The sequence below is a fragment of the Bos javanicus genome, chromosome 7, assembly GCF_032452875.1.
Source record: "Bos javanicus breed banteng chromosome 7, ARS-OSU_banteng_1.0, whole genome shotgun sequence".
Taxonomy (NCBI): Eukaryota; Metazoa; Chordata; class Mammalia; order Artiodactyla; family Bovidae; genus Bos; species Bos javanicus.
This window is the reverse complement of record NC_083874.1, coordinates 2777577-2799693: the sequence shown is the minus strand read 5'-3', so window position 1 is coordinate 2799693 and position 22117 is coordinate 2777577. Positions and strand designations below refer to the sequence as shown.

Below are 22117 nucleotides of genomic sequence, written 5' to 3'. Positions count from 1 at the left end.
TTGCAGGCAGATTCTTTACCATCTAAGTCACCAGGGGAACCCTGTTCTATTGATAAAATAATGCCAAATTTCTGTTAAGTAATTATTCCATGTTCACAGAGATTCTAGAGAATAAAACAAGGAGATATACCCTCTAGTTTGATTCGTGTAACTATGGGATAACATAGATACCAAAATATGACAAGGAATGTAAGGAGAATTAAAATTATAGGCCAATATCTTGTGGAGGAAAAGGGGGCAACAGGATGAGATGGGTGGCTGGCATCACTGACTCAATGAACATGAGTTTGTGCAAACTCCGGAAGATAGTGAAGGACAGGGAAGTCTCGTGTGCTGCAGTCTATGGGTCACAAAAACTTGGACACGACTGAGCAACTGAGCAGTAACAACAAATCCTGTGGATGTTGAGGCCTGTATCTTCAACAAAATACTGGCAAAGTCACTGAACAATATATGAAGGTGAGAACGGATTAGGATGAAAGAGTGGTCCAGGCATACAACATTGATTTAAAATTCTGACCATTAGAAAACCAGTATAATGTATGACATTAACTGATTGGAAGTGAGAAATGATGTGATTTTTCTCAGTAAATGCAGAATAAAAGTTTGATCAATTTTAACACCATAATTTTGTCATCAACTTAGGCCATAAAATTCTATCAATAAACAGACTTTCCCTTACCTTGATAAATGGCACTCTAGAAAACACCAGGCGATGTCACAGTTAAAGTAAAACCTTGAAGGTTTTAATTTGAGTTCGCGAACAAGAGAAGGAAGCCAACTGTCACCACTTCTGTCCAACGCTGCACAAAACAGAAGGGAGGCCAATGAAGTGCAGAAATGCAAAAACATGGTGGGATTCAAAGATGACATGGTTATGGATATAGAAATTTCAAGGATAAGTGATTTGACTTAGAGCATTTGGAAATATAAATGCACACAAATATTAACATGCAGAAAACACTACTATATTTATATACTAATTACAAACAGTTATTTTAAAACAGAATTTTAAAACATTAATAATAGCATCAGAGGTATCATGTTTCTAATTCCGAATATAATGCAAGGTGCTTAATGACTGTGGGGGAGGGGCGCAGTGGGAATAACGTTTTTGAGAGATGATAAAGAAGGTCCTAAATAAATGGATAGAAATCCATGAAAGAATCTAGGATGTTCAATAACAGTCTATATCCAAGCAGATGTTCTTTGGGGGGGGAGTATTGAGAATTGACAGTCAAATTCAGTGTGAGCATTTGCTCTATCAATATTAAAAACTATTATAAAACTACAGTAATGTAGAAAGATGGGTCAGTGAAGGGACAGTTATCAGACCAGAGGAACAGAAGAGAGAGTTTAGCGAAAGACCTGTCCACAGACAGACCTTTGTTCCACCCCCACTTTTTTTTTAAGTGTGGTGGCTGTGCAAGGAGTGGGAAATGATGGTCTTTTTGTAAGAATTTGTTTTTCCATTTGACCATGTAAGGAAAAAAAGTTCATCTGATAACACAAACCACACGGAACCAACTCCAGGTTGGTTAGAGACCTCAGGGTAAGAGATAAAACCATGAAAACTCATAGATGATGACTTAGATTGCCTTGTGGCTTTTGGGTAAGGGGAGATTCCTGACATGGAACAAGAATGACACATTTGACTGCATTAAAGCTAAAAGCTTTACAATAATAATAAATAAATAAAAAAAACTGAAAGCTTTCATTAGATTCATTTGGTTCAGTTCAGTCGCTCAGTCATGTCCAGCTCTTTGTGACCCCATGGACTGCAGCATGCCAGGCCTCCCTGTCCTTCACCATCTCCCAGAGCATGCTCAAACTCATGTCCATTGAGTCAGTGATGCCATCCAACCATCTCGATTCATCAGAAGACACCATAAAAGAGTGGCATGCAAGTCACACAGATATGGGAGAGGAAAGCTTTAACATGCAAATAGAAGTCCTAAAAATGAATATGAAAAAGGCAGACAGTGCTGTTGAAAATCAGGCAAGTTCTTTAACTGTGACACCACAAAAGAGCAAATGATGAAAAAAATGACCATAATGACAAAAAAGATTAATAAAGCTGCTCCACTTTGTGGGTCACCAGAACCATACAGGAGACAGCCACAAGAAGTACCACCTCACTTCCACCAGATTGGCAGCAGTTGACATGCTGAGAATAGGCAAGAGGGTGGAGCCTCAGTAATTTTCATGCACTGTGGGTAGGACCGCTCTCCACACAGTTGAGTGGGAGAGACTGGCTTCATCTAGGAAGGCTGAGGCTTTATCTAGGAAGGAGAGTCTGGCTTCATCTAGAAAGGTTGCATAGATCATGACTCCGCCCCCCTCCCGCCCCCCACAGATCCTATATACAGAGAAGTCTTTTGCAATGTTCTTACTTAGAACTGCCCACTTGGAGCTGTGGCCAAATGGACAGATATATTGTGTCACCACTGCTGATAGGGTATGGGGCCTCTTGGGCACATATCTAGTGCAGAGCTTAGAGAAGTTTCTAGCCCTCCTACTTCCCTATTTAGTTTCTTCCCCCCCAACCTCGCCCCCACCACTGTTGCCTTCCTGCCTTAGATGATCGCGTCTTTGACTTTGTACTTCCCTCCTTGTCCCCAGAGTCCATGGCTGTACATCATTTGCCAGGGAACAGCCAGTGTTGAGTGAAGGGCATACTGATTGGGGGGACAGCCATGCTGAGCTGCAAGGTGGCCCAGACCCAGAAGGAGGTGAGATGGTTCAAGGATGAGAAGAAGCTGAGTGCCAGCTCAGAAGTGCAGGAAGAGACCCAGGGCCATGCCCAGCAGCTGGTGGTGCAGCAGGTGGGGAAAGCAGACAGTGGGAAGTACAGCTCTGAGGCTGGAGGCCGGAAGGTCTCCTTGTGTGTGGATATCACAGGGGGTTCTAACTGAGAGCATTTGGAGGAGACGATGGGACTGACTAATAGACTCACTGCACCCTAGTGCTCTCTACATTAGACTTCTTCTCTTCAAGTCTTCCGTCCCTCCACGTCCTAGTATTATGCCCATGGCGGAGCCAAGGGAATTTAAATTGGAGGGGCATATATATGGAAGGGAGTTTGGCCATTCTTGTAAACTTCAAGTACTGTTTGATGTAACACTTATTCACGTGTCCGAGCAGCTGTGTAGAATCTTCCCCATACTGAGGACTCTGGAATCCACCTGGTACTTGAGGTTTGAAGTAGATGAGATGTCTCTTACCTGGGAATATGTGCATATCCTTCTGCTGAATGTTTTGGCTGTTGTCACATCCCTCATCTAACATCACATGAGAGTTCTTACTAGTGAGACCTGTTTGAATTTCACTGAACCAAAATTAAGGGGATTTTTTTTTTTTCAGCACATAATCATGCTTGGAGTTTTCTCAAAACTAAAATTTGGTTCATGATAGTTTAGGTGTTCTGGGAGGCTCTTTTCTCTTTCACTTCGTGTACCAAATTCTAGATCCAGGTTTTGTCTCAGTGCCTGTGAACAGTGAAAAAGGAGCTGACTGTTGGTAGGTATGCACCTGTGATACGCGCCTGAGGTTTAGAATGCTCTTTTCAAACAACATATTGTTTTCCTTTGTCTTCAGTTAGAACATTTGTGTCAGTATTCTTGGAGTTTGATTTGTAAGCTTAGAAATGGAAACGAATAAGTAGCTAATACTGTACCACTACACTAAAAGATGAGTTTTTATAGTAGCAGCAGCCATGGTCTCATAAACCAGTATTTACTTTATAGAATTTCCCTCATGGTTAGTGTGTTTGTGCCTCCCTGGCTGGTTCATAGAGAAGTCTGAGATCTAAATTTCTTTTCCTTTCATTAGGAGTTTGTTACAGGTAGATAACTGATTGGGAATGTATTAGTTCTTGAGTGGGTAGTGGATTCAGTGTTCATTATACTATTAAAAGCGTAAGTACTTTAAAAAAAGAGGGTGTTAATATCAAATAACTAAGGCTGTGATCCTACACTGACCTCTGGTTGCCAATCCCTAACAGTGTGGGACTGTACCTGTACATAATAGTTTGTGGGTATGTATAGATACCAGAAACCTCAAAGGTCCGTCTAGTCAAGGCTATGGTTTTTCCTGTGGTCATGTATGGATGTGAGAGTTGGACTGTGAAGAAGGCTGAGCGCCGAAGAATTGATGCTTTTGAACTGTGGTGTTGGAGAAGACTCTTGAGAGTCCCTTGGACTGCAAGGAGATCCAACCAGTGCATTCTGAAGGAGATCAGCCCTGGGTGTTCTTTGGAAGGACTGATGCTAAAGCTGAAACTCCAATATTTTGGCCACCTCATGCGAAGAGTTGACTCATTGGAAAAGACTCTGATGCTGGGAGGGATTGCGGGCAGGAGGAGAAAGGGACGACAGAGGGATGAGATGGCTGGATGGCATCACTGACTCGATGGACATGAGTCTGAGTGAACTCCGGGAGTTGGTGATGGACAGGGAGGCCTGGCGTACTGCGATTCATGGGGTCGCAAAGAGTCGGACACGACTGAGCGACTGAACTGAACTGACAGATACCAGAAACCTCACTCTGTACCTTTGTCAAATGTTATTAATATTTTAAGAGAATATGACACATTACTTTATGGTAGTCAATTTGAAAAATTTTTACAATTTGGCCAGTTCCTAGAAAACTATTATCAAAAGTAACACAGGAGAATTAGACAACTCCAACAGTTCTAAACCTTTTAAGTAAGTTGAACCGCAGTAAATCATTTTTCTCAGAAAGATCTAAGCCCAGTGACTTTCCTGGTAAATTATATTAAATATTTTAGAAATAAATTAATCCATGTTCATGGGGATTCTTCTAGAGAATAGAAGGAGAAACACTCTGCAGATGGTTTTCTGTAGGTAACATATCATGGACACCAAAATCTGACAAGGACTGTACCAAGAATTAAAATTACAGGTCAGTTTATTATAGCTGTCAAAGGAAAACCCTAGACAAAATATTAGCAAACTGAATTTAGCAATATATCCAGAAGATAATACACTGTGATAAGGTTGTACTCCCGTATTGCAGGGCTTATGTAGCTTCAGAAACAAAGCAGATCAATGCAAAGCATGAAATGTAAGAAGGAATAACAGATTACGTGGATATCAACTCAGAAAATCTAAAAGATCAATTAGACTTAGTATAAGAATTGAGAAAATTGCCATGTAAAAAGTCAATATGTGAAAAACATATATTTCCATATAGTAGCAGCATAGTTGGAAAATGAAATTATAAAAGATTTACAGCATTGTTAAAAGTATGATCTTTCCATTTCCAAGTAAAATAAAGATGTTTAAGACATTAGTGGGGGGAAATGGTTAAACATTTTTGAGAGAGATAGTAAAAAATGCCTAAAGAAATAGATGGAAATCTATGGAAGACTCAGATATATTCACATCCAGTCAAAATCTAACAAATGTTTTTCTTTGGATAGTTGAAAATTGAGCAGCAGATTCCAAAGGCCAAGGAGAGCCAACATGCTCTTGAAAAAGAATTATCATAAAGATACTGGGGTTACAATACAGGGATAGTTATCAGATCAAAGGAACAGAATAGTGAACTCACAGTCAGACCTGTGAATAAATGAACTTCCAACTCTGCCGCCATCCCCACCACTGTTGTTTTTAATCCGGTGAGCTTGTATAGGCAATGGAGAAAGGATGGTCTTTTTAATATGTTTTCAACATTTAATCATAAAAAAAAAATTGCATAGGTAACTGGAACAGCACTTAAAAAGAAACTCCAGGTGGGTTAGAGACCAGAGTATGAAAGGAAAACCATAAAACCTCAGATGATGACATAGATTATCTAATGGCTTCAGGGTAAAGGAAGTCTTAAACAGAACCACGGAACGATATCCTGTATTCGACTGCATTAAAACTAAATTTGGGGGCTTCCCTGGCGGTCCAGTGGTTAAGAATCTGTGCTTCCACTGCAAGGGGCACAGGTTTGACCCGTTGTTGGGGAACTAAGATCCTACAAGCTGTGTGGTGAAACCAAATAAACAGATTTAAAACAAAAACTTGAGTGAAAAGGCAAGTGACGCAGATGGGCACAGTATTCGCAAGCTGCATCATTTGTCAGATCTCTAGCACTCGAGCACATAAAGAGATCTGGGTAATAAATAAAGGGCAGACAGAAAACGCTATTGAAAATCAGCTGAAACACTTAAGAGTACCACCACAGGAGTGCAAACAGTAATGGCCCAAAGACTGAAAACGCTGCTCCACTTTCTGAGTCCTGAGTGCCATGCAAGAGGGAGCCAAGGGGATACAACTTCCCTCCCACCCGACTGGCCACAGTTGGCACGCTGGGCATAGACCAGAGCGTGGAGGCTCAAGATCGCTTCTAAACTGCAGGTGGGAGGGCACCCCTCCCCGAGCGGGCCTGTGGACAGCGTTACTGTCAGATAACTGTGGCTGGGGTCCTGCACTGCCCTTTGGGTGCCCACCTAGAGAGGCTGAGGAACCCATGCCTCAGGACCCTGAAGTTCTCCCAGAGTAGTGTGTACACTGAAGTCTCTGGCAATGTCTTCTCCTGGAACAACAGGCATGGATCAGTGGGAGAATATATAGGTAAACTGCGGTCACTCGGTGAGAAGGAGGTAGGGTTTTCCAGGCCACATAGCTAGCCAGGATCTAGAGAAATTTCCAGTTCTCTTGCTTCACCATTTAGTCCTTCCTCCCCAGTGCTGCATCTTGACTTAGATAGTATGTCTGACCCCGTGTATCCCCCTCTGTCCCCAGAGCCCTCGGTGGTGTTCGCCAAGGAGCAGCCGGCACGCAGTGAAATGCAGGCCGTGGCGGGGGCGAGTGCCACGCTGAGCTGCGAGGTGGCCCAGGCCCAGACAGAGGTGACGTGGTACAAGGATGGGAAGAAGCTGAGTTCGAGCTCGAAAGTGCGTGTGGAAGCCAAGGGCTGCACCCGGAAGCTGGTGGTGCAGCAGGCGGGCAAGGCGGACGCGGGGGAATACAGCTGTGAGGCCGGGGGCCAGAAGGTCTCCTTCCGCCTGGACGTTGCAGGTCAGTTATTTGAGAGGATCTTTTGGAGACAATGTGACTGACTTACAGCCATGACAGGATCTTTTCATTGCATTTAACCTCTTCATATCTCCCACTTCCCACCTCCCATTCTCGTGCTCATGGCTGATCCCAGGGACGCTGGGTGGGAATGGTGTGTGTGTGAGGAGGGGGCGCCTCTCTTGTGCACCCCAAGTGGTGTTTCCGTGTTGTAATGTTCCAGCTGATCTTTGGTGCCCAGGACCCTGGCTCCATCTGGCCCTTGGGGTCTCAAGTGGGCCACATGTCTCTCACCTTGGGAAATGTGAAAGTACTTTTTGGATGTTTTAGCAATGTCCAAATTCTCTCACCCAGCGTTGTATGAGGATTCTCCCTAATCAGAGATGTGTGTAGTTTTTTGAACCTGATAAGAGGATTTCAGCCACATAATCATGCTTGGCATTACCTCAAGTCTGAATTTACATTAGTTGTTATGGGACACTCTTTCTTTCTTGCACATTGTTGTAGAAGTTATCTGTCCATCTAAATGTTGCAAAATCTAGGTTTCTGTTCTGTTGCAACGTCTGTGCAAAGTAAACCAAGAGAAGAGGATTGGTGCCTTTGACATGCGCCTCTGAGATATGGTACATTCTTTTAAAAGCAAATTTTGGTTTTCTTTTGCCTCCAGTTAGTACATTCTGTGTCAGGATTCCCTTTGGAGCTTGATTTATAAATTTAGAAATGGAGAGTAGTAAGGAGCTTTCCCTACACCAATAGGCTTTCCTAAAGATGAGGCACTGTAGTAGCAGTACTGACTGGTAGAGCAGCATTTGTTTCATAGCATTTCCTAAGGACGCGTGTCTTTCTGTACCTTCTGAGCTGGTTCACAGAGATGTCTGCAGACTACCTTTAGTTTCCTTTTGTTAAGAGAGGTTAACTTCAAACAGAGGTGGGCTGTGGCCCTGCCTTGACTCCTAAGTGCCACCACATAACAGTTTGATATTGTATTAGTATATACTGATTCATAGGTATATTATCAGTTCAGTTAGTATAAGTTCAGTCACTCAGTTGTGTCCGACTCTTTGCGACCCCATGAATCGCAGCACGCCAGGCCTCCCTGTCCATCACCAACTCCTGGAGTTCACTCAAACTCACGTCCATTGAGTCGGTAATGCCATCCAGCCATCTCATCCTCTGTCGTCCCCTTCTCCTCTGCCCCCAATCCTTCCCAGCATCAGAGTCTTTTCCAATGAGTCAACTTAGATACCAAGAAATCCACTGTGAATCATTTTGACATTATTATAATCAAAACCTGATATTATTTCACACAAGTAAATTTGAAAAGTTTTGAAATATTGGCCAATTCTTAGAAAACTATATCAAAACTTACACAAGAAGAAATAAACTTGAACAGTCTTATAATGTTTTAGATAAATGGAACCATAATAAAATAATCTCATAGAACAAGATTAAGCTCAGTGGCTCTACTGGCAAATTATATGAAATATTCTGGAAAACTATTTCCTATTCATGGAGATTCTTTAAGAGAATGGAAAAGGGATATATATGTGTGTGTGTCTATTTATATGTGTGTGTGTGTGTATAACACTCTTTAACTCATTTTATGTAGCTACCATAGTATTGATACCCAAATCTGACAAAGTATAAAGAATTGAAATTACAGGTCAATCTTTTATCGATGTCAATGTCAAAATCCTATACAAAATATTGGCAAAGTGAATGGAGCAATACATGAAGATCTTAATCCAGGAATGCAGTTGTTCAACATCAGAACATTAGAAAAATCAATCTATAACATTAAGAAGCTAAAAGAGAAAAAGCATATTCCTGCCTTTAAAAGTACAGAATAAAAGTACTTGAAAAAATGTTTACATCATATCTAGATTGAGTTTTATAAAATACAGCATACATTCATTTTGATAACTTCTTACTGAACTAGTAATAAACGGATAGATCCTTAATTTGATACAGAGTACTAAAGAAAATGACATCAAACATCACACTTGCAGAGAAACCTTGAAAGCTTTCCTTTTCACTGGAGCATTTCAAGTGGCTCCACTATCACAACTTATGTCCAATATTGTAGAGACTGTCAGGAAAAATATAAAGTAAAATTTAGGTAAAGCAAAAAGTGGAGTTCCTAGATGATAACATTATTAATGCAGAGAGTAGAAAGAATTTTTAAAGTTAGTAAGAAAGTTAAGAATAATCGCCACATACAAAATACACAGAAAACGCCTCTAAGTTGATGTACTAGCAACTGAGAGTCAGAAAATGATATTTTAAGACAGTTACAATAGCATCAAAAGTATCATGCTTCTAATTCCATGTCTAATAAAATTTGTTTAAGGCTTCCAAGAGAGGATATTAAACATTTTAGGGAGGCAGTGAAGATCTAAATGAATGGTGAGCTATGCATGGAAGGCATGAAGGTGTCCATTCCTACTCAAAACCCTGGAGGAGGAAATGGCATCCCAGTCCAGGCATTCTTGCCTGGAGAACTCCATGGGCAGAGGAGCCTGGCCAGCTACAGTCCTTGGGGTTGCAAGAGTTGGACACAACTGAACACGTACCACCAATCAAAATCCAAAGGGAAGTTCTTCTGTGTGTCTGTCAAAACTGACAAGTTGATTCCGAGGGCCAGGTGGAACGGAAGCACTCGTAAAATGAGAGCCTTTGATCTGCAAGATATCAAACATTATAAAATTACAGTAGTGAACAGCTGGGTTTCAGTGCAGGAATAAATACAAAGAAATAGAATAGTGAGCTCTGAAACAGCCCTGCATTTAACCAAACTCTCCCATCCCTTTTCTGTTTTCTATGTAGTGCTAGTGTGTAGTGTAGAGAGAGAGAGTAATTTTTTCATAAACTGTGCAAATGCCATATAACCATATATATATGTGTGTGTGTATATATATTTATATCTGTTCCTCTATAATAAAAATTGACGTCTCTCTCACAGCACACATGGACACCAACTCCCGGTGGGTTAGAGACTCCAATATAAAAGTTTGGAGAAGGCAATGGCACCCCACTCCAGTACTCTTGCCTGGAAAATCCCATGGATGGAGGAGCCTGGTGGGCTGCAGTCCATGGGGTCGATAGAGTCGGACACAACTGAGCGACTTCACTTTCACTTTTCACTTTCATGCATTGGAGAAGGAAATGGCAACCCACTCCAGTGTTCTTGCCTGGAGAATCCCAGGAACAGGGGAGCCTGGTGGGCTGCCATCTATGGGGTCGCACAGAGTCGGACACAACTGAAGTGACTTAGCAGCAATGACCTGATGGTAATAAAAGATTTAAACAGTATATAAATGTATTAATCACAAAGGATACATTTTTAAAAATTAATTAGTTTTAATTGGAGTATACTTCCTTTACAATATTGTGGTGGTTTTGCCATACATCGACATGAATCAGCCACGGGTGCACATGTGTCTCCCCATCCTGAACCACACTCCCACCTCCCTCCCCACCCCATCTCTCTGGGTTGTCCCAGAGCCGTCGGCTTTGAGTGCCCTGCTTCATGCATCGAACTTGCACTGGTTATCTGTTTTACATATGGTAATGTACGTGTTTCAATGCTGTTCTCTCAAATCTTCCCACCCTCACCTTCTCCCACTGAGTCCAAAAGTCTTTACTTTACATCTGTGTCTTTTGCTGCCTTGCATATAGGATCGTTGTTATCATCTTTCTAAATTCCACATACATGCATCAATATACTGTATTGGTGTTTCTCTTTCTGACTTACTTCCACTCTGTGTAACAGGCTCCAGTTTCATCCACCTAATTAGAACTGACTCAAATGCATTCCTTTTTATAGCTGAATAATATTCCACTGTGTGTATGTACCACATCTTCCTTATCTGTTCATCTGCCAGTGGAGATCTAGGTTGCTTCCATGTCCTCGGTTCAGTTCAGTCACTCAGCTGTGTCCAATTCTTTGTGACCCCATGGACTGCAGAACTCCAGGCTTCCCTGTCCATCACCAATTCCCGGACCTTGCTCAATCTCATGTCCATCGAGTCAGTGATGCCATCCAACCATCTCATCCTCTGTCGTCCCCTTCTCGTCCTGGCTTCAATCTTTCCCAGCATCAGGGTCTTTTCCAGTGAGTCAGTTCTTTGCATCAGGTGTCCTGGCTGTTGTAAACAGTGCTTCAGTGAACACTGGGGTACACATATCTCTTTCAGTTCTGGTTTCCTCAGTGTGTATGCCCAGCAGTGGGATTGCTAGGTCATATGGCAGTTCTATTCCCAGTTTTTTAAGGAATCTTCATACTTTTCTCCATAGTGGCTGTACTAGTTTGCATTCCCACCAACAGTGTAAGAGGGTTCCACAAAGGACATTTGACATACTTGCCTGTGTTAAAACTGAGAACTTTATGTCAACAGAAGACACACAAAAGATAAGGAAGCAAGTGACAAAGATGGAGAAAATATTTACACAGCCATAATTGTGAAGGTTCTAATATAAATATATGAAGAGCTCCTGAAAATGAAGAAGGAAAAGACAGACAATGCTACTGATAACTCGGTAAACGTCTGGCAGTGATCCTGAAGAAGGGCAGACTCCAAAAGCCAAAAAGATGAGAAATGGTGCTTCACTTTGTAAGCCGTTAGGACTGTGCAAAGGAAAGCTCAGGAAGTACAACCATGCTCCCTACCGGCTTGCCACCAGTTGACGACACTGAGAAGATGGAGCCTCAGGAACGCTCATGCACTGTGGGTGGGAGAGTTCTCTGTGTGAGAAAGACTGCATTATCTAGGAAGGTTGAAGGGCACGTGCATCCTGATCCCACATTTCCTTTCCTAGAGGAATCTGTGCAGGGAAGAAATCTTTCCCAGAGCCCCCACTTGGAGCAGGACGCACGGAATGTATAGATCAATTGTGGGCACTTATGGGACAACACAGAGCCTGGAGCAGGGCCCAGCCCCCTTCCTACCTGCCCAGGCCTTCTTTCCATACTGCTGCATTCCTGACTTAGATGGCGTCTCTGAGCCTGTGCATCCTTCCTTTTCTGCAGAGCCTGTGGTGGTGTTTGCCAAGGAGCAGCCGGCACGCAGTGAAGTGCAGGCCAAGGCAGGCGCCCGCACCACACTGAGCTGCGAGGTGGCCCAGGCCCAGACGGAGGTGACGTGGTACAAGGATGGGAAGAAGCTGAGTTCGAGCTCGAAAGTGCATGTGGAGGCCAAGGGCTGCACCCGGCAGCTGGTGGTGCAGCAGGCGGGCAAGGCGGACGCCGGGGAGTACAGCTGCGAGGCCGGGGGCCAGAAGGTCTCCTTCCACCTGGATGTCACAGGTGGGTGCCAAGGCTGGGTGGGGGGGTGTGAGTGCGGGGGATGCTGGGTCCTCTGCTGGGTTCTCCACGGATGCAGTCAGCTCCAGGGCTCTGTCTCCCCGCAAGGCCCTTGAGTGGCAGGACGCCTGCCAGAGCCCCGAGTCCAGGACACTCTTGACATCTGCTCCCCCAGATTCCCGCTTCTCTCCGCCACATCCATACCTTTCCCAGTGTGAAACCTGGCACAGAGGCTTTCTCAGCCATCTGCAGGCTGCTGAAATGGCCATTCTCTGACTGTGGTCAGCAGGGGGCACTATTCCCATATTAAGTCTTCCTGGGCAGCTGTGGAGCCCTGCTCTGGGGCACTTCTGGCCTTGAACACCCCTGCCTTCACTGGGTCTGGCGCCCCTGTCTCGGCTCGGGCCCCTGACCGTCCAGCTGTATTTAGGTCAGCCTGTTGTGTTGGCCTCTGCTCAGATGCCCATTCTGTCCTGGGCCTGAGCCAAGCCGGTATATTGCCTGCTTGCTCCTGTCCCTCCTGCTCCTGGTGACATCACTGGGTTTCGGAGTCCTGAGCTCAATGACCCTGTCTGTGTCCCCAGCTGTGGTCCTGGCATCTGATCCTGCAGCCAGCATGGTCTTTCCAGGCGGTCCCCTGGATCAGCCCTCACAGGGACCCTCTTAGGCCCCCTCCCAGGGTCTCCCTCTCCCGCTTCTCGGCCCTGGCCTTTCCCCTGCTGCTGGAGGCACTCAGGCTATTTCACAGTCTCAGTCTTTGCCTGGCCTCTCCCCTCCCCACAGGGGGTTCCTCTACTGAGCTTGTCCTCCTCTGCTGCCCTTCCTGTCCCCGCTCCATCCTGCCCTTCTGGAATGCTGGCCCAGCCCCAGGCTGCATCAGGGTCATTATGTGCCCCGCTTTCCCTGCCTTAGCTGCTCGTGGGGCCCAGCGCCTCTTGGGGTGGGGCAGGGATCCTGGACTCTGAGCTCTTGGTGGACAGAGCTTGTGGCCCCCAGGCCTGTGGTCCCAGGTGGCTCCTCCTCACTGCCCTGTGCTGCCCCTGGGAGCCTGGATGGTGCCTGGCAGGCGGAGTGTGGCCCTGAGGCGTTCCTCGCTGGCTTGCTCAGAAGAGAGGCCGGGGTGGAGAGGCGGACAGCCTAGGCAGTTTCATTTCAAGTCTCCCACCGCGTGGCCTGGAGGGGGCTGGTATTCAGGTCAAGGGTGAGAGGGTCCCCTGTCTAATGCTCCTTTGTTATCCCCCTGCCCAGAGCCGGAGTTTGAGCCCCCGGCCCCAGAGAAACCCAGACGCAGGGAACCGCTGGTGGTCAGGGAACACGAGGACATCATCCTGACAGCCACTCTGGCCACGCCGTCTGTGGCCACGGTGACGTGGTTCAAAGATGGTGTGGAGATTCGCCGCAGCAAGCGGCACGAGATGGCCAGCCTAGGGGACACCCACACCCTGACCATGCGTGGGGCACAGACCCTGGACAGCGCTGTCTACAGCTGCCGCGTGGGCACAGAGGGGCAGGACTTCCCGGTACAGGTGGAAGGTGAGCAGCTCCATGGGGTGGTCCTCTGGGAACCCCTTGTTGGCAGCATCCTGGAGTGGAGACTGGGTGCGGCTCCGGGCGTGCAACCAGGCGGCTCGGAGCTGGTTCTGCGGCCTGAACCCTGCCAGGCTGACGTCCCCTCCCCTCCCCTAGAGGTGGCTGCCAAGTTTTGCCGCCCCCTGGAGCCCGTGAGCGGGGATCTGGGCGGCACGGTGACGCTGGTCTGTGAGCTGAGTCCTGCGCAGGCTGAGGTGGTGTGGCGCCGCGGAAGCACGCAACTCCGGTCCGGCAAACGCTTCCAGATGGCGTCTGCGGGGCCTCGGCACTCGCTCACGGTGTCGGGCCTGCGGGCAGAGGATGCAGGGGAGTACGTGTGTGAGAGCCGCGACGACCACACCAGCGCCATGCTCACTGTTATCGGTATGCGTGTGCCAGGTCTGCGGGCTGAGTCGCCGGGGAGGGTGGGTAGCTCGGTGGAGCATTCTTGGGAGGCTTCCTGGAAGAGGTGTCCTTCCGCGGAGTCTGCAAGAGGGGGAGTCCCCGCCTATCCTGTCTGTATCTCAAGTGGAGCCCCTGTCCACAGTACCCCGTGTGGTCAAGTTCACGTCTGGGCTGAGTGCGGTGGTTGCGGAGGAGGGGAGCGAGGCCACTTTCCAGTGCGTGGTGACCCCCAGCGACGTGGCGGTCACATGGTTCCGAGACGGTGTCCAACTACAGTCCAGCGAGAAGTTTCTCATCTCGCAGAAGGGTGCCAGCCACAGCCTGACCATCTTAAGCCTGGCCCTGGAGGATGCCGGCCAGGTCACTGCGCAGGCTGAGGGCATCCAGTCCACGGCTGCCCTCCGGGTCCGAGGTGAGCTTGTGGGGTGGCAGGGAGGGCGCCACAGCTTCTTATACCAGCTTCTCCTAGTGAGCTGGTTCCCAGGTGGCTGTACTGATACACCCTGCTGCCAGCCTGGATCCAGAGCCTTGGGCTGACTTCAGAGGATGTGGGTTTATCAGCTGCAGAGTGGGACCATGGGGCCAGGCACCTGCTCTGAAGGGGAGATGGTAAACTCTTGCAGTGCACACCTGGAGGGAGAGTGGGCAGAGGTCGTGATCCAGGGGGTCTTCCTAGAGGAAAGGACACGTGCTGAGCCCAGAGGTGGGAGAGATGGCAAGGTGGGCAAGCATATGCAGGGGATGGGGATGCGCTTGGCTCACTGAAGCCAGGTTGTGTGGGGAGAACCAGAACTTTACCCCAGGGGAGCCAAGCCATCTCATGCGGAAGGGAGTTAAATGGGCAGATTCACTTCTGCCCATGGCACAACCTGAGTCTGGGAGGAGGACTCGAACATTTCTCTTCCTTAATGTGGTGCACCCAGGGCCTAGTTGAACAGGGTGCAGCTGGTCTGGGGGCTCGGAGTCTGCCTGTCTCAAGAGCTCTCTGTATCCCTATGCTTCTGCTCACCAGCCGCACTGAGGAGTTTCAGGCTCTTATGGGCATGGCAGGAGGGTGTTCAGAAGAGGGGAGCAGTAGGTGGGAGGGGGACTGGGCAAGAAGAAGCCCTCCTGAAGTGTGGTTGTGGTGCTCAGTCGCTCAGTCGTGTCTGACTCCCTGTGACCCCGTGGACGGTAGCCTGTCAGGCTTCTCTGTCCATGGGATTCTCCAGGCAAAAATACTGGAGTGGGTTGCCATGCCTTCCTCCAGCTGAAGTGCTCTTATCCACCCGTAAAATCATACCTGCGCACACGTGCAGCTGAGCCCTGAGAACGGCCAAGGTCTTCCCTAGCTCGGAGTCAGAATGTGGTGGAGGGCAGGTCTGCTGGCTAGGGGTCAGGGGCCGGGTCCCTCTGCCTTGCTTTTCCGAGAGTAAACAGTGGCTCTGGTGATCTCCTTCTCTCATGACTGCAGAGGCTCCAGTGTTGTTCAGAAAGAAGCTGGAGCCACAGACCGTGGAGGAGCGGAGCTCAGTGACCATGGAGGTGGAGCTGACTCGGCCGTGGCCGGAGGTCAAGTGGACACGCAATGCTGTAGCACTCGCGTCGGGCGAGAAAGTGGAGATCCACGCCGAGGGTGCACGTCACCGTCTGGTTCTCCACGGTGTGGGTTTCGCTGACCGTGGCTTCTATGGCTGCGAGACACCAGACGACAAGACACAGGCCAAGCTGACTGTGGAAAGTGAGCAGCTAGGCGAGCTTGGTCCAAGGGTTGAGCATTGAGGAGGTAGAGAGGGTAGAAGGAGAGGGGACCTCCATCTGGGGGCAGAGCCTTGGGAAAGGGGGAAAAGGGAAGACCCTGCACTTGGCAGGGGCCGGGGAGGAGGGGAAGGGAGTGAGGGGCGGGGAGGCCTCCCCCACAGGGCACCGTGAGGCTCCCTGAGGTCATGACAAGGGCTGGCCCGAGGGTCAGGGTCTTGCTGCAGTGGCTCATCCTTCCCCTTATTTGTCCCGTAGTGCGCCAGGTCCGGCTCGTGCGGGGCCTGCAGGCCGTGGAGGCGCAGGAGCAGGGCACGGCCACCATGGAAGTAGAGCTGTCCCACGCTGATGTGGAGGGCAACTGGACTCGAGACGGTCTTCGGCTCCAGCCAGGACCCAACTGCCAGCTGGCGGTGCACGGCCCCACACACACCCTCACGCTGTCACGGCTGCAGCGGCAGGACGGTGGCTTGGTGGCCTTCAGGGCGGAGGGCGTGCACACCTCTGCTCATCTGGTGGTCACTGGTGGGTGCTTATGGGTGGGGCAGCACTCACTCCAAGGTGCCTGCCCCTGTCCCTACGGTGCCAGGGAGGCAGGTGGGGCATTGTAGGGGAGGGGACTCCTTCCTAAAACCAGCTGAGTGACTCCAGCCAGTTCAGACCCTGTCCCCGCATGGAGGCCCTGCTTCTCAGCACTTCCCTCCTGTCTTCCCAGAGCTGCCTGTGAAGTTCGTCCGCCCTCTGCAGGACGTGGTGGCCACAGAGAAGGAAAAGGTGGCCCTGGACTGTGAGCTCTCACGCCCCAATGTGGATGTGCGCTGGTTGAAGGTGCCCGCAAACTCCTCTGCCCCCTCTTGCCTCTCACCAGGGGTGGGCAAGTGTCAGACCGCTCTGCTGGGCAGTGCCAGCCCTTGACCCGGCCTCATTCCTTCACAGGACAACGTGGAGCTGCGGGTAAGCAAGACCATGGGCATGATGGCCCAGGGGGCCTGCAGAAGTCTCGTCATTTACCGATGTGAGCTCGGAGACCAGGGCGTGTATGTGTGCGATGCCCACGATGCTCAGAGCTCAGCCTCCCTGAAGGTGCAAGGTGAGGGCTGGGCGGGTGGCTGCAAGGACCTCCTGGCCCCCTACTGCGACCCCCAGCAAGTGCTTGGCCCTCTGGTTCTGCCCTTGTGCCCAGCCTGTACCCCGTCAGCAAGCTGGGCCGGGGGTGGCGGTCAGGTAGGACGCCTGTGCCTCGGGGTGTAGCAGGGCCTGCTCTGTGCCCCAGGCCGGAATGTGCAGATCGTGAGGCCTCTGGAGGATGTGGAAGTGGTGGAGAAAGAGGGCGCCACCTTCTCCTGTGAGGTCTCCCACGATGAGGTGCCTGCGCAGTGGTTCTGGGAGGGCAGTAAGCTGCGGCCCAGTGACAACGTGAGGATCCGCCAGGAAGGTGAGACGGGGACAGTGGGGGCCCAAAGCAGGGGTCCTCCCCACTTCCTGCCCCCAGGCCACCCCTCCCCATCCCCGGGCCACCCTGCCCTTTAGTCCTGAGTAGGCTTTGTCCCCAGGAAGGACATACACTCTCATCTATCGGAGAGTCCTGGTGGAAGATGCAGGGGAAATCAAGTTTGTAGCGGAAAATGCAGAATCGCGAGCCCAGCTCCGAGTAAAAGGTAATGGGAACCCCGAACAAGGCATGGGCTGGACAGTGTCTGTGTGGACAAGTACATGTGCTGAGTCTTACAGGGCTGGAAGGCCCGCTGTCTTTGTCCTGGGGTCCCTCCCGGAATGAGGTTAGAAATGACCCAGGAGGAGGGAAATGGGTATTCCCTCCTCAGCAGGAAGAAAGTGGACTAGAGGAGGCAGTCTTGGGGTCTCCTTCTTTGTTGAACATGTAGTTACCAGTAAATTCTCCCTCCTGGGACCTCAGCAATTGCTGGAGAGAAAGGGTGTGAGGCCCCGGCAGGAGGTGAGCGTACAAGCCTTTTGTCTGGTGACCTTGGTAACAGTCAAGGTGACGGTGGGGCAGGAGGGAGAAAGGGCCTGGGAACAGGCTGCGGGTAGGGGCCCGGGTATTGGATACGTATGGAGGGGACAGGGTGCAGAGGATTCGGGGTGTGCAGGGTGAGGGTAAGGCCGTGTGGCGAGGGGATGGATGGACGTCAGGGTGGGGCAGGCATGCACATGCTGAGGGCCCCCTGGACAAGTCCTTGTGGTCAGAGGTGAGCAGCACATCCCAGGCCAGCCTGAGGGTGAGACCCCGCTGTGCTGCCCGCTGGCTCTGGTGGGCGGGTCGCTGGGCTCTTTTTAGCCTGAGCGTGGGGTCCCAGGTTGGCTGGTGGGAAGATGCACAGCCCAAGCACCCCGTCCTGGGGGTTTGGGCTCACTGTGCCCACTCTGACCCCGTGGGCTATACTCCCAGAGCTGCCTGTGTCCATCCTCCGCCCGCTGCGGGATAAGATCGCCATGGAGAAGCACCGTGGCGTGCTTGAGTGCCAGATGTCCAGGGCCAGTGCCCAGGTGCGGTGGTTCAAGGGTAGCGTGGAGCTCCATCCCGGAGCCAAGTACGAGATGGTCAGTGACGGCCTCTACCGCAAGCTGGTCATCAACGCCGTCCAGCCCGAGGACGAGGACACCTACACGTGTGATGCCGGCGACGTGAAGACCAGTGCACAGTTCTTCGTAGAAGGTTTGGGCGGGGCCGGGTGGAAGCTGTTCCTTTTTTCCCCAGGAGAAGGGTTGTGGCCTTTGGCACTTGGAGGCTCGGGCTTCCCAGGTCGCGCTAGTGGTAAAGAACCGCCTGCCAGTGCAGGAGACATAAGAGGCCTGGGTTCGGTCCCTGGGTGGGGAAGATCCCCTGGAGGAGGGCAGGGCAACCCACTCCAGTATTCCTGCCTGGAGAATCCCATGGACGGAGGAGCCTGGTAGGCTACAGTCCATAGGGTTGCATAGAGCTGAACACAACTCTGAGAAGGGCCTGACTGGTGGCCTCAGGGTGCTCCCAAGAGGATGTGACTGTGCTCAAGAGAGTCTGTTACCAGGAGCAGGGCCTGCAGAGGTGCAGGGGCGGGGCTCGAGACCCTCCCGTGGGACTGCCCCACTGACTGGCCCTCGTCCACAGAGCAGTCCATCGTGGTCGTGCGGGGCCTGCAGGATGTGACAGTGATGGAGCCGGCGCCCGCCTGGTTCGAGTGTGAGACCTCCATCCCCTCGGTGCGGCCCGCCAAGTGGCTCCTGGGGAAGACGGTGCTGCAGGCGGGGCCTGACGTGGGGATAGAGCAGGAGGGCACGGTGCATCGGCTGACGCTGCGGCGCACCTACTCCACCATGACAGGGCCGGTGCACTTCACCATCGGCAAATCGCGCTCCACCGCCTCCCTGGTGGTCTCTGGTGAGAGGGTGCTGCCCAGTGGCTCAGCTGAGGGTGGACAGGGCCTGGGGGGCGGGGGTTCCGGCCTCGTGGTCTGGCCCACTTTATGCCTGCTTCCCTCTTTGCTTTCCCACGGCAGACATTCCTGTGGTGCTCACACGGCCCCTGGAGCCCAAGGTGGGGCGGGAGATGCAGTCCGTCGTCCTGTCCTGTGACTTCAAGCCTCCCCCCAAGGCTGTGCAGTGGTACAAGGAGGAGACGCCCCTGGTGCCATCCAGCAAGTTCAAGATGAGGCTGGAGGGCCACATGGCGGAGCTGCGTGTCCTGCGGCTCACCCCTGACGACGCTGGGGTCTACCGGTGCCAGGCTGGCAGCGCCCAGAGCAGCGCGGAGGTCACTGTGGAAGGTAGAGAGAGGGGGCATGGGCCCCAGAGGGTCTCTAGGAGGTCACTGTGGAAAGTAGAGAGAGGGGGCGTGGGCCCCGGGGGGTCTCTAGGAGGTCACTGTGGAAGGTAGAGAGAGAGGGGCGTGGGCCCCAGGGGGTCTCTAGAGGAAGCAGCAGAGGCGATCACGCTGACGCCGCCTCATGCTCCTGGCAGAACGGAAGGTGACGGTGACACAGCCGCTGGAGGACGTGGAGGTCCCGGAGGAGGGCCGTGCCTGCTTCTCCTGCGAGCTGTCCCACGAGGACGAAGAAGTGGACTGGTTGCTCAACGGGACACCGCTCTTTAACGACAGCTTCCATGAGATCACCCACGAGGGCCGCCGCCACACACTGGTGCTGAAGCGGGTCCGGCAGGCTGACAGGGGCACCGTGAGCATCTCCTCCCCCAAGGTTGCGGCCTCCGCCCACCTGGCGGTCAGAGGTGAGGTGGCTGTGTGTGGTCCGTGGGGACCCTTGGGACACGCACCCTTTACCCAGGGGGCCAGAGGCGGCAGTTGGTCCCCTGAGTCGCCCACGCTGTTCCTGCAGGGAAGCCGGTGGTGTTCCTGAAGGCGTTGGACGATGTGTCTGCAGAGGAGCGGGGCAGACTGACCTTGCAGTGCGAGGTTTCTGACCACCAAGCCCACGTGGTGTGGCGGAAGGACGGTGTGGAGTTGGGTCCCAGTGACAAGTACGACTTCCTGCACACGGCGGGCACGCGAGGCCTCGTGGTGCACAGCCTGACTCGGGAGGATGCTGGCCTGTACACCTGCGACGTGGGCACTGATGAGACCCGTGCCCGTGTCAGTGTGCATGGTGCGTGCTGCGGCCAGCTGCAGATGTGGGGCCAGGGCACCGGGGCGTGGCTCTGGGCGTGCCTGTGCTCAGGGCACCCACCCACTTCAGAGGCCAGGGTCTGCTCTGCTGAACCTGGGGAGATCAGGGCAGACTCCTGAAGGAGTGGCCTCGACAGAAGGCCCAGGTGCAGGCAGGTGGTCCATGGATAACAGACAACAGAGCAAAGCCTGGGAGATAGACTGGCCCTGCTTGATCAAGTCCCAGGGGCTAAAGGATTCAGCGGAGGCTGGAAGCTTCCCTCTGCACCTGGGGATGTGTGGGCAGGCACAGGAGCCCCAGAGGGAGGCGTCAGGAGGGTGGTGCATGGGAGAGGCTGTGATGTCAGGCAGGGGATGCCCCCGGAGGACGCCCAGGCCATGGCACCGCCTGGTGAAGGTGGCTGTGGGCAGGTCATCTTTCTCTTCCCAGGCTCCTTCCCGTCTGGGCATGGTTCTGGCGGGTCCCCGAGGTCCCGTGTATGTCTGTCCTGACTCCACTCCCTGAGTCCTTTCCCCTCTCATGTGTTTGGCAGGCGTGTTGCCCAGTGATCCCCTGGCTGGTCCCTGATGGTCTGGCCAGTTTGTGATGAGACAGGAAGGGGAAGGGTGGTGTGGTGGGTTTGTCTTAGAGCTGGATTCCCCTGCATTTGGGGGAGCTGTTCTTTTTAATGGAGCGTGTAAGCTGGTGGCAACTGGGTGGTGCTTATTCTCGCCACGTTATTCTCTAGCAAATGTGAAGGGAGTCATCCTGGTCGCCACTCACAGCCATCAGCCATCTGACTTCCAGGGTGTGGCCAGCGGGAGGCCGAGAGAACCCTTGCTGAGAGAGGCAGGAGGCCTCCTGGGAGCGGGGCTGGAGAGGGGGGTATGCGGGTCATCCAGGGGCGTGCCCCCTCCTGGGGTCTGCCTGAGGCTGCTGTCGGTTGATGGTGCCTGTCTCGTGGGGCGTGACAGCTGTCTCCCGTGGCCCGCAGAGCTGCACGTGGGCATCACCAAGAGGCTGAAGACAGTGGAGGTGCTGGAGGGCGAGAGCTGCAGCTTCGAGTGCATCCTGTCCCATGAGGACACTGGCGACGTGGCTGAGTGGACAGTGAGCGGGAAAACAGTGGGCAGCTCTGGCCGCTTCTGTGCCACGCGCCAGGGCCGCAAGTACACTCTAGCTATCCGAGATGCCGTGCCAAGTGACGCTGGGGAGGTGGTCTTCTCTGTGCGGGGCCTCACCTCCAAGGCCTCGCTCATCGTCAAAGGTGGGTGAGTGATGGCAGCAGGGACTGACAGGCTGGGGCAGGTCAAGGGGGTGTGTCCAGGGGCTGCTTTGGGAGCTCCTGAGCCTGGGCTCTTCCCAGGAAGCCTGGAGCCGGGGTCCTGGGCTTGGAAGCTGCAAGGGTTTGTGTCTAGGCACTGCCTCCCCAGCCCCTGCTGAGCACCTAGAGGCATCTGTTGGAGTACTGGGGGGTTCTG

At 51.6% G+C, this 22117-nt stretch overlaps 1 protein-coding gene across 40 annotated transcripts in view; it reads left to right on the top strand.

Annotated features, from left to right (window-relative positions):
• The window catches only part of OBSCN (obscurin, cytoskeletal calmodulin and titin-interacting RhoGEF), a 237313-nt gene that overhangs the window by 122805 nt on the left and 92391 nt on the right, over window positions 1-22117 (top strand). For 39 of the 40 annotated variants that reach the window (XM_061421359.1, XM_061421345.1, XM_061421347.1 and 36 more), the window contains 17 exons: window positions 6756-7031; window positions 12058-12333; window positions 13579-13863; window positions 14017-14283; window positions 14447-14716; window positions 15758-16024; window positions 16300-16566; window positions 16757-16869; window positions 16978-17131; window positions 17315-17476; window positions 17595-17699; window positions 18449-18715; window positions 19148-19417; window positions 19536-19802; window positions 19996-20262; window positions 20370-20636; window positions 21631-21903. In XM_061421359.1, coding sequence (XP_061277343.1) covers window positions 6756-7031; window positions 12058-12333; window positions 13579-13863; window positions 14017-14283; window positions 14447-14716; window positions 15758-16024; window positions 16300-16566; window positions 16757-16869; window positions 16978-17131; window positions 17315-17476; window positions 17595-17699; window positions 18449-18715; window positions 19148-19417; window positions 19536-19802; window positions 19996-20262; window positions 20370-20636; window positions 21631-21903 — 4053 coding nt within the window. The remainder of the gene's footprint in view (window positions 1-6755; window positions 7032-12057; window positions 12334-13578; window positions 13864-14016; window positions 14284-14446; window positions 14717-15757; window positions 16025-16299; window positions 16567-16756; window positions 16870-16977; window positions 17132-17314; window positions 17477-17594; window positions 17700-18448; window positions 18716-19147; window positions 19418-19535; window positions 19803-19995; window positions 20263-20369; window positions 20637-21630; window positions 21904-22117) is intronic. The other variant, XM_061421346.1, reaches the window with a different exon arrangement.